The 12541-nt window shown below is 41.1% G+C and overlaps 2 protein-coding genes across 2 annotated transcripts in view; both read right to left on the bottom strand.

Annotated features, from left to right (window-relative positions):
* The window catches only part of KIF27 (kinesin family member 27), a 33870-nt gene extending 30385 nt beyond the window's left edge, over nt 1-3485 (bottom strand). Inside the window, 2 exon segments of the mRNA XM_018923000.3 lie at nt 1564-1957; nt 3378-3485. Of these exon segments, the coding sequence (XP_018778545.2) occupies nt 1564-1861 (298 nt within the window). The 5' untranslated portion in view covers nt 1862-1957; nt 3378-3485.
* A 985-nt stretch (nt 3486-4470) lies between these two features.
* On the bottom strand, nt 4471-11707 carry QNG1 (Q-nucleotide N-glycosylase 1). Its single transcript, XM_009097993.4, has 4 exons — nt 11272-11707; nt 10025-10284; nt 6446-6641; nt 4471-5186 (listed from the first exon to the last, which is right to left on the bottom strand). The coding sequence occupies exons 1-4, from the start codon at nt 11606-11608 to the stop codon at nt 4954-4956; spliced, it is 1026 nt and encodes a 341-aa protein (XP_009096241.2). The 5' UTR covers nt 11609-11707; the 3' UTR covers nt 4471-4953.
* Nucleotides 11708-12541: the final 834 nt, after the last annotated feature.

Genomic DNA, 12541 nt, shown 5'->3' with positions numbered 1-12541 from the left:
TCATAGACATGGAACACTGGTGCCAAACTCTACTTTTTTAAAAAATATTCAGCATAGGACAATATTTCCATTAATAATCTGTATTCTTTATCCACAACTATGGAAGCTGTTTGCCTATGAGACAAAAATACCAAGAATCTCTTTTATCAAAAAACTAATGGGTTGCTCAAATCTAACTATTAATTTAGTAAATATATTCATTAAACTAAAAGGGTATAATTGCAGAGCTATGATCAGCCTTAGACTACGGCATCCACTACCAAAACAATTTAGCTAGCAATGGTACTTATAGGAACATTAAATAACTACTAGAGAAGGGAATAGAAGTGAAGTTACAATAAGGCGAAGAGGCCAGTGGTATGAGGTTCAACCAATCTAAGTGTGGAGTCCTGCCCTTGAGTCACAACAATCCCTTAAGCACTACAGGTTGGGTGGGGCAGAGTGCCCGGAGAGATGCTCAGCCAGAAGGGACCTGTGGGTGCTGGTTGGCAGCAGCTGATCACAGGCCAAGGTGTGTGCCCAGGTGGCCAAGAAGGTCAATGGCATCCTGACCAGTACCAGCAGTTGTGTGGTCAGCAGGACCAGGGCAGTGATTGTCCCCCTGTGTTGGGCACTGGTGAGGTCACACCTCCAGTGCTGTATTCAGTTCTGGGCCTGTTACTCTAAGAAGGACATTGAGGGGCTGGAGTGTGTCCAGAGAAGGGCAGCAGAACTGAGGTAGGCTCTGGAGGAGCAGCTGAGGGAGCTGGGGTCGTTTAAACTGGAGAAAAGCAGACTCAGGATAGACGGTATTGGTCTCTGCTACCACCTGACAGGAGGGTGTAAGCAGGAGTAGGGAGTCAGTCTCCTCTCCCAGGTAAAAAGTGACAGGACAAGAAGAAATTACCTCAGGCTGCACCTGGGGAGGTTTATTGGATATTAGGAAAAATTTCTTCACTGATGGTCAAGCAATGGAATGGGCCTAGCTGTGGAGCTGGAAATGCAGGTTAATGGTTGAACTTTAAGATCTTAGGCATCTTTTCCAACCTACATGGCTCTGTGATCCTATGATTCTAAATAAAAGGAAGACTCTACAGAGATATTTACAATATTCTATTTATATCCATTTGGAAGAATTAAATAATAAATTTCTCTGATGTCATAGAAATTTCTCTCAAAAGCCCGAAAAACGCAAACAACTCCAACATAGAATGAGCAAGTAAACAATTAAGTGCCCACTGAAGACATTTTCAAGGTAAGATAAATGTAGTAAAAATTTTAAAAACCACTATATTTCAGAAAAAAAAGTTCTAATATAAGTTGCATGTTAAAATGTGGAATGTGAAAGAATACTTAACAAATTGGGTTTTTCTTAGATATTTTTGGTATAGTCTAATTTATGGAGAAGTTTTTAGAACTTATCACATAAACTTCAGAAGTTTTGGGTTTTTTTACTACGGGTTTTTGCCTTCATCCTTAAAATTATGCAGCATTATCTGCTATGTAATAAATATTTAACTTGCAAAAATGCACCCTCTACTGATTAAAAAAACTCCAAAACCCAAAAAACTTTCTATAACCTACCAACATGGTCACCACCAATGGTGTAAGTCTTCCCAGAACCAGTCTGTCCATACGCAAACACTGTAGCATTGTATCCTTCAGTCAGAGACACTAGGAGGGGCTTAATACAAACAGCATAAACTTCTTCTTGGGTTGAGTTTTTGCCAAATACAAAATCAAAAGTGAAGGCATGGTCCTTTCCAATGATAACTTGTTTAGCATTTGGGACTAATCTGACACACGCTTGGTGGTTATGAAGTATTTCTTTGGAAAGCAGAGGTCTGACTCGGACTGCAACTTTAACTGGGATCTCCTCCATGCCAGACTCCACCACTGGGCTTCCCACTCAGTATTCACATAGCCAAGAAGAAATCTGTTACCACAGCTCTGTTCAGCTCATTCACATTGTCTGCAACTAAGAAAAAAAGTTTTCCATGTTAAATAATACAAAAGAATGTATTTCCTGAAATGAAAAGTTGAGATTTTCTAAGGAACACGTAAGTACCATTACATTCTTGAAAAGTACCTGATATAAATGCAGCTCTATTAATAACTATATAATCAGCAATAAATTATTTTGCATCTATTAATTCCCAGGTTAGCAGACTTAAGTCTGAAAGTTGCCTGATTTCCTATTTGAATATAACACAGTCAAACAAAGCAACAATATAGCAAGTTTTAATAAACACTGTTGATAAAGCAAAGGCTTACAATGGATCCTCTCATTTTCCTGTTCCTGCATTCATATTGCATAGGCAACACAAATGAAACAAAAACTTCTTCTCCAGAAGTTGTATATACATACATGTTTCAATACCCTCTTCCACTTACCAAGCACCAAACATTTCTAACAAGCACAAAAAAGTGTGGTTTTAAATGTATCTATTTACTACATGTAGAACATTCCTCTGATTTTCATCTGAAACTTTAGGCACATATGTAATTATTTTTTAGTAAATATAATTTTTGCATACATGATTCCTTATACTGCCTGGTGCATATTCATTCTTACAGCATAGTCATTGCACAGTAGCACAATTTAATGATTAAGGAATTGTCTTTCTTTATAGCTGTTCAAAAATCTGCATGGGATCCCACACACATATTTTCCATTGCTGTTGCTAACTCTGAGAATTTCTGTCATGCAAGGTAAAGTCTGCTGAACTTCCTGCTCCCACACACATTGTCTTCAAGAAAGCTGTATTACTAAACTGGCAGAAATCAGCTAAGCTCCCAAAATTCAAGTCTGTTAAAAACTAATAGCTTAAAACATTGTAATCTCGCAGCAGTAAAGAGAAGAGCTTTTGCATTTCATTTTACTCCTTTTAGAGGACTTGGCTGAACTTTGAAAAAAGAAAAGCCCCGTTTCACTGACTGAGAGCAAGAACAAATAAGCAAAGAATGAGAATAACTTGTATCATTAATGACACGGCCAATCAGAAACAGACACATAAACATACTAACTACAGATTAAAAACACCTTTTGATTGATAATTGAGTTTAGTTATCTGGGTGCATTATTTTTCTGCCCCCTAGCAAGTGCTGTTCTTAAATGCCAACATTTCCTACTCTCTTTTTAAAGTTACATTTATAAACAAACAGATTAACAAACAATGTCCGGGGTGTGGCAGTGAAACCGTATTTCCACAGAATCTACTTTGTAAAAGAACGTGGGAATATGAAACATTCCCAATACATCAAGGCAAGAGAGATACTCGGGTGTCGACGCCCGCGGCTGCCATAAGGCAGAGACAAACACACAGGCAACCTTTCCACTTGCAGGGATGCTCTGAACCCGGCCCAGCGGATTTTCCGTGTTTGCAACGTCTCCAAACCTGAGGAGCAGCCGGGATCGTACCACGCGTGAGTGTCGAGAGCCGCTACAGCCGCGGAGGCCACCGTGCCGTGCCGTGCCGTGCCGTGCCGTGGGCCCGGGCCGCAGCGAGGGCGGCGGGCGGCCGGCGCTGTTTGCGGCCCCTCGCTAGGCAACGGCCGCCATGCCGGCCCGCGCCGCGCGCACAGCGCCCCCCGCGGCCGGACGAGCGCGAGCGGGGCGCGGCCGGCGGCTCCCGCTTCTTCGCGCCGCCCTGCCCGGGAGTCGGTGAGGTGTGTGTGGGATGTCGGCCCCTCCGTCCCAGAAGGACGGTGAGGTGTGTGTGGGGTGTCTCCCCTCCGTCCAGGAAGGACAGCGAGCTGTGTGTGGGGTGTCGGCCCCTCCGTCCCAGAAGGACGGTGAGGTGTGTGTGGGGTGTCTCCCCTCCGTCCAGGAAGGACAGCGAGCTGTGTGTGGGGTGTCGGCCCCTCCGTCCGGGAAGGACAGTGAGGTGTGTGAGGGGTGTCGGCCCCTCCGTCCGGGAAGGACGGCGAGCTGTGTGTGGGCTGTGTCCAGAGAAGCGCCAGGGAAGGGTCTGTAGCAAAAGTGCTGTTAGGAGCACTGACGGAGCGGCTGAGGGAGCTGGGTCTGTTTAGCCTGGAGGACGCTCAGGGGGACCTTACTGCTCTCTACAACTGCCGGGAAGGAAGGAGTAGCAAGATGGCATTCGGCCTCTTCTCACAGCCAACAGATGCCAGTAACAAAAGGAAATAGCTTCAAGCTGTGATAAGGAAAGTTCAGGTTGGACATCAGGAAAAATTTCTTCACATAAAGGGTGATTAAATATTGGAACACACTGCCTAGGCAGGTGATGGAATCACAGTCCCTGGAGGTGTTTAAGGAAAGACTGGACATTGCACTCTACTAGACACGGTGTGCCGTGGTCTAGTAGACAAAGTCGTGTTTGGTCACAGGCTGGACTTGCTGATCCCAGAGATTTTTTCCAACGTAAGTGATTCTGTGATTCTTCCCCTCCCTTTCCTACCTTCCTCGCTGCATGGACTGAACACCCCCATCTCAACCCTAGCAATAAAAACACAGATACACCCCCAATGGCACGTCTGTCACTGCACTGTTTATTGGATGATTGGACAAGTTACACTTTGATCTCTGAGCAGTAAATCATCTGCCAAGCACCTGTCACCTCTGTGCAAGTATGACAGGGGACAGGCAGGAACAGGAGGGGCTGAGGAGCAAGGTACACCACAGGATCTTCACGCACACGCATCTGGCTGTGCGCACAGGTAGCCACATACACCAATACAAAGGTCAAAACAGGAGAAATAAACCCTACCTTAATATGGGCTGCCTGCAAAATTTACACTGTTAATTCCAGTCAGGACAAGCAAAAGATTAAAAGAAAGGTAACAAAAAGGTAATAAAACAATCAGGGGGATAAAAAGCACATTGTTATTTCATCACTAAAAAACAAGCATTTGATTTAACGGTTCCAAATTAGTGCATGACAAATCACCACATGAAAAGCAAAACTGCAGTTCAAAAGATAAGGCAGCAATACAAGAGCTATCAGGCTGGACCTAGTAATATATACACCGTACTCGGTGGAACGGGATATCTTTCATCTCTGCCCTGTGATCCCTGGCATAATCCCAAAGATAATAATCCAGTAAAACTGCATTGATTTTTTTATGCATGTCCTGACCCTTCTTCTGATAGAGCTCCTGAAGGTGCTTACAGATCAATGCACAACACCAAATAGAACAGCCACGGATCTCTACCTCTTCTTTGTCTCCAGACTGGAAAAGCGTTCCTGCAGACACAAGAGACAGCAATCCATTTACATGGAACAGACAGAAGGCCAGGGACTGACTAAATCTGTGAATTTTTTCCCCCTTCACATTTATTCTGTTCTAGGATTCTAGCTCTCATGACTTACCCAGCAACTATTAACAGTGTTGCTATACATTTTCTAACCATTACTTTAATTTTACCATACTGCACTTAGAAGCTTCTCTCCCATTCAATTCAAGCAACAGCCTGTATTCTAAGGAACTGCTTTAGGAGCAGGGTGTAATGCAAATCATACAATCATTTCTTTGCTTACAGAGACAAAAAAGATATTCTTTTATTATAGTATACTTTTTAGTATATAATTATTATACTTCATAGTATATTTTCTACCAGGGTGACTGAAGTCTAAGATTTTAAAATTAAAAATAACAACCCCCCAAAATAACTGAATGTAAAGAGAAATAGTGGAATTATTTAAATGGGAATGTTCTCATTAAGATTCATGGAAGGATAAAATGTCTATGAGGTCTATTTAGTTATTTAGATATAGATAGTTGTATGGATAAAAACATAAATACATGTACAGCCATTCTTTTAAAGATCATGGGCAACTGCATTAATCTGTTTATCTACCTGAGTATTTCTGAAATTGCATAATAACAGTTCTACATCCAAATACAGTCATTTTGCAGTGCAAAAGAGATTGACTTATTTTTATTCACTGAAATTCATAGTTAGTAAATATTGGGAAGATGAAATCAAGCTTAAAAAATTAAATCCTAGTCATGTGCAATTGACTTCATTTAAAGCAATATTTTTAATGGATGCTTATAATATTACTTTGCTTATTAACTAGCAATTCAGAGGAATTCCCATGCTTTTACAAATTTGAATTAATGACAAAAATAATTGCTTCTTTTATGTATTCAAAAATTGCAACCATTCTCATTCTCAAAAGTGGTTTTCCAGCAGCAGCTTTTCAGAAATTCATTTAGAAACTCAAATTATCTCTGAGTCTTTAATTCTTCCCTTATCAATGTTTGATCCACAAAACAGTTAGGTCTTTATAAAAAAGTAACCCTGAGATCTCACTCAAGATCATGGTTAGAGAAAAAGTTCCTTCTTGTTACCTCACCAGTGCCTAAGAAATCCCTGTAGGAAAAAAACTGACACGTAACCCTTACATGGACAACATATTACATTTTAAAACTAGCCTTAGTTCTTAGTATACAGTATCAGGCAGAAAGATTACTTGATATTAGCAAGGACAGAACAAACCTTCATGTAGTTTCTTCATTAATTTTTCAGAATACTTCATTGCTTTTAAGTGAACAAGGACTTGTGGAATTCTGTAGTCAGCAAATATTGTCAGACTGGAAATATCATCAAAAGAGCCATCTCCTTTGCCTTCTAAAACACTCCACGTGTCAGCCACAAGTATTTGTGCCCGTTTGTAGAAAGACACCTTCTTTTTCTAAAGAAAGAAATTATGGATTGTTTAAGTGCCTGATCAATAAATATAGCAAATAACACATTAAGCATGACATATTGTTAAGCAAACATCAGTTAACTAAAACAGAATAAAACTGCAATATTCTTAAATATCTTGAAATCTAAACAATATCAAACTACAAACATGGATTATGTGGAATGCTCATAAATAAACTGAAATAAAAAAGTAACAATATAAATAAAAGTTACTGCAGCAAATAAAAATTGTTTAGAATATGCCTGGATTTCAGAACACATTCACAGTTGTTTACTGCCACTTAGTAAACACTGCAGTTGAATGTCCAGCAACATTAATTTTCAGAACCTCTACAGTACATCCTACCTTTTATGTTGACAAGAGAAGCATAATAGGCCTGTATGGTACTAGGCAATTAAATAATTTTGTAAATCCATTTATCTGTACTCTTAAAGAAACAGAATTCTGGTGAAAACTTTAATGAATGCTCCTCTTTGTTTACTGCCAAGATGCTGTAACTATTCCTGACAGCAAATCACATTTCTTGTCCTTGAATTATATTCTCCAAAAAACACCGGGAAGTTCAACTACATTTCAAAGAACAACTTCCATAACATCCTCAAAACTCCTGCCTTCCCTATGCGTCATTCTATACTTGACATAGATGCACAAACTTACTCCTAGAGAACATAGGTGATTTTGTACCTTAGATAACAAAACATCACCTTAGACATCACATGAGAAGTGGTAACAAGAAGTAAATAATTAACAGATCAAATTTTATCATAGCTCCTACTGTCCCAAAGTAAGAGTGTCATTCTTTCATAGCATTAGGAATTTTTCAGTAGTAAAGTACTGATTGTCTCTAGCACCACACCATTTCACAAGAGTAGAGGAAGGCAGAATTAGAATGGAAGTTTTCATTTCATGCTGTAGCTTAATTAGGAAAAAAATATTGTCTAGGACTCATCACTGAGCAGGTAATTTATAAATTAATTGTTTCATTGTTAAATTTTTTGTTGTACAGAACATATTAAGTTTATACAAAAATCTTGATATGAAAAAGACTATGAAGCATTTCAAGTTAATTTTCCCACTATTTATTTAGAAAGCAGGAAAAACACTAGGTGGATGATACCATATGTCAAATTGGAGGAACTTAAGAACTTTTTTACTGTGTAAGTGACTGCACTGGCACAGATTGTTTAAAGAGATTGTGGAGCTTCTCTCATGGCATATGCACAAGAACTTTCTGGACACAATCCTGTGCCATCTGCTCTGGGATCACACTGCTTGAGCAGGGAGGTTGGATCCACTTTTGGTCCCTTAAACCCTTACCTAGTCCATGATTCTGTCTGTGAAAGACAGTAAAGACAGTACAATTTATCAAAAATGGAACTTTTTCAACATGGCAATACAACTATATCTCTTTTATCTTTTTTTCTGCAACACTTTGCCTTTCCAGGAAATAGTACCACATACAGGAACATTTGCACCTTCTCTGCAGTACAATCTGCTGATGTTAACGACTATATCTAATTATGACCTACTGACATTAAAAGAAAGGAGGAGTATTGTGCTGGCAAAGAGCAAAATGGGACAGCACAGACATTAAAAAAAAAGAATAGGATCATGAGAATTTTATAACCTCAGCCCCAGGTGATGGATGGTAAGTAAAAGATGAATACATGCAATATAGATCAAAAAGGACTCCACTAAGTCTCTGTCAGAACACAAAATCCCTGATATATGAGTACAATGTAGTCTAAAACTTTAACTGCTGTTGGAATCAAATGCAGCACAGCAACTAAATATGAATTATCCACCAAGGAGAAAAAAATGTTTTGGAGTTTTTGGTCTTGGTTTGCATTTTCTTTTTCAGAAAGACTAACACTGGCAATTTCTGGGATTACATGTGTAATTATTAAAAGTATTTTGTATATGTATTTGGAAAAACATACAGTCAAATAATTGTGCTAATTTTAGAAGGTCAGCTTAGCAGTCTGTGATAGTATGATTCTAATGTAGGACTTAACTTCTATATATTTCTCCTTCAGGGAGGTACTGAAAAGCACTGGTTTGCTGTTGGATATTTCACCATCTTTCCAGTTCTGACTAACCCTTTAGAAGTCTTACTTGTGAGAGCTCAACCTGCTGCCATAAAAATAAGATGATCTATGTCACTACCTTCAAAATACACATTTTGCTTCGTGAAAGAAGAAAAAAAGCTTCCATATTCATGCAACAGGCTTTATTACTAAGTCAGTGCTTACGGTCTGGAATCATTTTTGGAACAGCTTTTCGTTCTGTAGTCTGCTGCTGCTTTTAAGGAGGCTTGCTTTATAAAGCACTCATCATCATCTCATGAAAGATATAACATCAATGAATAAAGCTGCTATAAAGATAAGAAAATATCACTTTACTTAGAAAATACTTCCTTTTTGATCACAAAAATTGTCAAAAAATTACTTTTTATGTTAAAATAACCCAAATAAACCCAAATAAATGAAACCAGTAGCTTCAAAGATTAATTCAAAAGAACCTCTGATTTTTTATGTAAATATATTTTGCTTCACAGCAGGAGACAAAGGAAAATAAAATGACACCTCCTACTGAAGGGCAATAAATGCAATAGGTTCAAAGCTTCAGTGACTGGTATTCCAAGAAGCTGAAAAGACTGCACAGACCAGTAGTATAGGCTGTATTGTCATTAACAAAGTCTTCTAGATTTAATGATGTAACAGCTAAGTACTACTTCACATACAACTGAGCACACAAGCTGCTACATAAGTCACAGGTGCTAAATGAAAACCATGCCTGTTTAAGTGAAAATTGGGAGACAAAGAAACCAGATGATCCCTGCTTAATTCCCATCAGTTTCTTTCAGTAAACGCTTCAGTATACTGTCAACATTTGTAAAAATGTGGGTTACTTCTAATCTGTAGTGATTTGAGTAAAGCCTGCTGAATCAAGAGCCATTAGAGGGTGGAGTCCCAGTAGCTGTGCATTAATTCTACCAGTTTTACTTCCTTCATTAGCTGCAGAGACCCTTAAGGTAAAAGAAAAAGAAGATGGTGGGAAGAGGGCTGTCAGCCATTCAAAAGAAGTGGGAAAAAAAATATGAAAAAGGATTCCCATTTTTCAGGCAGGAACGATCTCAAGTACTATGAATTTTTAAGGGGTACAAAGGAGATGTGATCTAACTGGGAACTCAGAGCATACCAAAATAAATTACAGTAAATTGATAAAGAGACAGCATATGAGAAAAAAGGCACTCCTCTGGTGGGAAAAAGAAAGTGACTCTTGTCCTGACTAGTTATGGACTATCAAGTGTCTTTTACTGTTACTAAATAGTAGGATTTTTTCCCAGAGCTTTAGAATTAGCTTACCTCAAATACAGCTTCATCTCTGTAAGAAGGAAAATTTTCCAGTATGAGATGCAGCAGTTTCTGAGCACTCTTCTCACTCATTTTAACACAGGTGAGGAAAGACCCTCCAAACTTCTCTAACAGAACTATTCCACTTTCATTCAGCACCCGGTGTCTTTCTTCAATCAAGGGCAAAGGCACTTCTGTGTCAGAGCGAAATACGTGCCTAACTTGGTCAAGCGTCATGGTGGCAAAATAGGATGCACTGGTGATAGGTATTCCTTCAGAAAAGTGAAAATAAGATATTTAGGCTGTCACATAACATAACATATAGACCTAGTGCAGTGGTCTGCTAAAGGAAAGCACTTCCATAGGAAGATCTAAGAAGTCCATCAACTCTTAAACCCACCTTTGTTTTCAGCAAGAACCGCATCCACAGAGCTGGTCACAACTAAATTTATGAGTGCATACAATGTTATCCCTTACAGCAAACTTCCAACATACAACCACAGAACTGTTGTTACTTTTTGTATGTAACTTCCCCAACTGCTTAGTTTTGGTATTTCAAGTGTGATGTTTACATAGCAAATATAGTCAGGACATAACTAGCTTAGTCAGAATAGGCCTGTTTTCCCATGGGTCCTAATCATGTTGTGCATTTACAAGAAGTGTCTTAATGCTAATACCCCTTAATTTACTAAATAACTATGCAGAAAATTAATTAAAACCTTCATCTATACCTACTAACAGTTGGGGTTTTCTTCTGAGAATAGCAAAAGGAGTGCTAAAGTACTGGGTTAAAATATGAAACTTTAAAATACTGGTTTTAAAATACAGGTTAGAGGGGCATATGGGTTTTCAGATTTACTTTAGACACTGGCATTTGATTAGTCTAAAGGATTCTCACTTTATGCCTCATTTCTTCATTTGCTATGGAAATATGCAACTTAAGAATACATGTGAAATAACCCAAGTCACGCACAGCTAACTACTGGCAATCCTTAAAGTCTTTGGAATGGAAGAGATAACCCAGATAACAGCCAAGAGTTAGCTAGTTTCAGTACAAGGGTATTTTGAAAGCGCTTCCAGGTCCCTTCCCCAAGCTCAACGGGACGCCCGCACATAAAGAGCTACCGACACAGCGAGCAGCAGTTCCCAAGAGCGTGTCCCAGTTATGAGACGCCGCCTTCATTAATACACGACGCTCGTCATCCGACGCCCCTCGCCCGCAGCCCCGGCCCGACCCCGCTTCCCCGGCGCTCACTGACCATCGTCCAGGGCCCTGTTGACGGCGGCGCACAGCGACCAGTAGCCGCTGTAGGTTTTATCCTTGTACTTCACGAGGTACTTGCGCTCCTCCTGCTCGGACCAGAAGGAGAAGTTGAGGGTGTCCACCAGGAATACCCAGTCTACAGCCTCCTTGTCGGCGGCCCGGGGGTTCAGCTCGTGTAGGCTTTTCCACCCCGCTAGCCCGAACTCCGCCGCCGAGGCTTTGTCGAACAGGCTCTCCGCCACCCGCCGCGCTCCCTCCTCGTCCACGGAGACATCTTTGCTGTGCTCGGCTATGAACTTGGCGGACTCCAGGGGGGACGGGAACACCTCCATGCTTGGCAGGAAACACGCACGCTGCCGAGGCCAGCCTCTTAACCGCGCTTCCCGCGTGGCGCGCACGGGGAGCGCCTCCGCCCACCGGGGCCCGCCCCGCTGCCCGCCCCGCTGCCCGCCCCGCTGCCCGCCCCGCTGCCCGCCCCGCTGCCCGCCCCGCTGCCCGCCCCGCTGTGCTGCCGCTGCGCGCAGGCGCGGGCGGAGGCGGGGCCGGGGCGGCGCTCGGGGGCGAGAGCGAGCACAGACCCCAGGCCCGGGAGCGCTTGGACCAGCACGTTCATGGTGAGAGTCGCCCCCTCAAATCCTGCCAGGCTAGAGCAAGGGGCAGACTCAGCTTCATGAGTCTTCCAGAAGATTCCCATCATTGAAAAAGAGACGGATAAAAAAAAAAAAAACAAAAAAAAACCCGAGGAACGAACAAGAATGTGCGTGTTGAGTTGTTTAGCTCCTTTCCCCAATCAAAACAGAAAAGAACCAAAAAAAAAAAATACGGTCCAAAACCCCTTTTGCAGACATACACAAGCTGGAAGCACACAGAGAAATTCAGCCTGTTTTAGTTAACTCCTGTTTAGCCCAAAACCTTGGCCTTGATTGCAGACTTGACTAGAATTTAGGTACCAAGCTGTGTACCAAGCCAGCTGACTTCCCACTGACTAAAGAGAACGATGGCATTTCTACAGAACTCAGCATCGCTCTGCCAAGGGAGCCAGCCTTATGCATAACGCCCCTAACCTTTACCATGCCATTTTAAAGAGCAGCTACGTGAAATAGGCCAAGTTCACACACCACATATCTGGTGGGGGGGGGAAGGGGGCACAACAAACCAACCAACCAACCAAAGACAATAAAAGAATCTTCACTTACTCTGCACTCATCATATCTCTATGTGCCACACACCTTTAAACTTTTTAATCTGTTTTTATTCAGGAAGTG

This window comes from Serinus canaria, chromosome Z, assembly GCF_022539315.1.
Source record: "Serinus canaria isolate serCan28SL12 chromosome Z, serCan2020, whole genome shotgun sequence".
NCBI classification, from domain to species: domain Eukaryota; kingdom Metazoa; phylum Chordata; class Aves; order Passeriformes; family Fringillidae; genus Serinus; species Serinus canaria.
The sequence above is the reverse complement of the archived record's forward strand: the minus strand, read 5'-3'. Positions and strand labels throughout refer to the sequence as shown.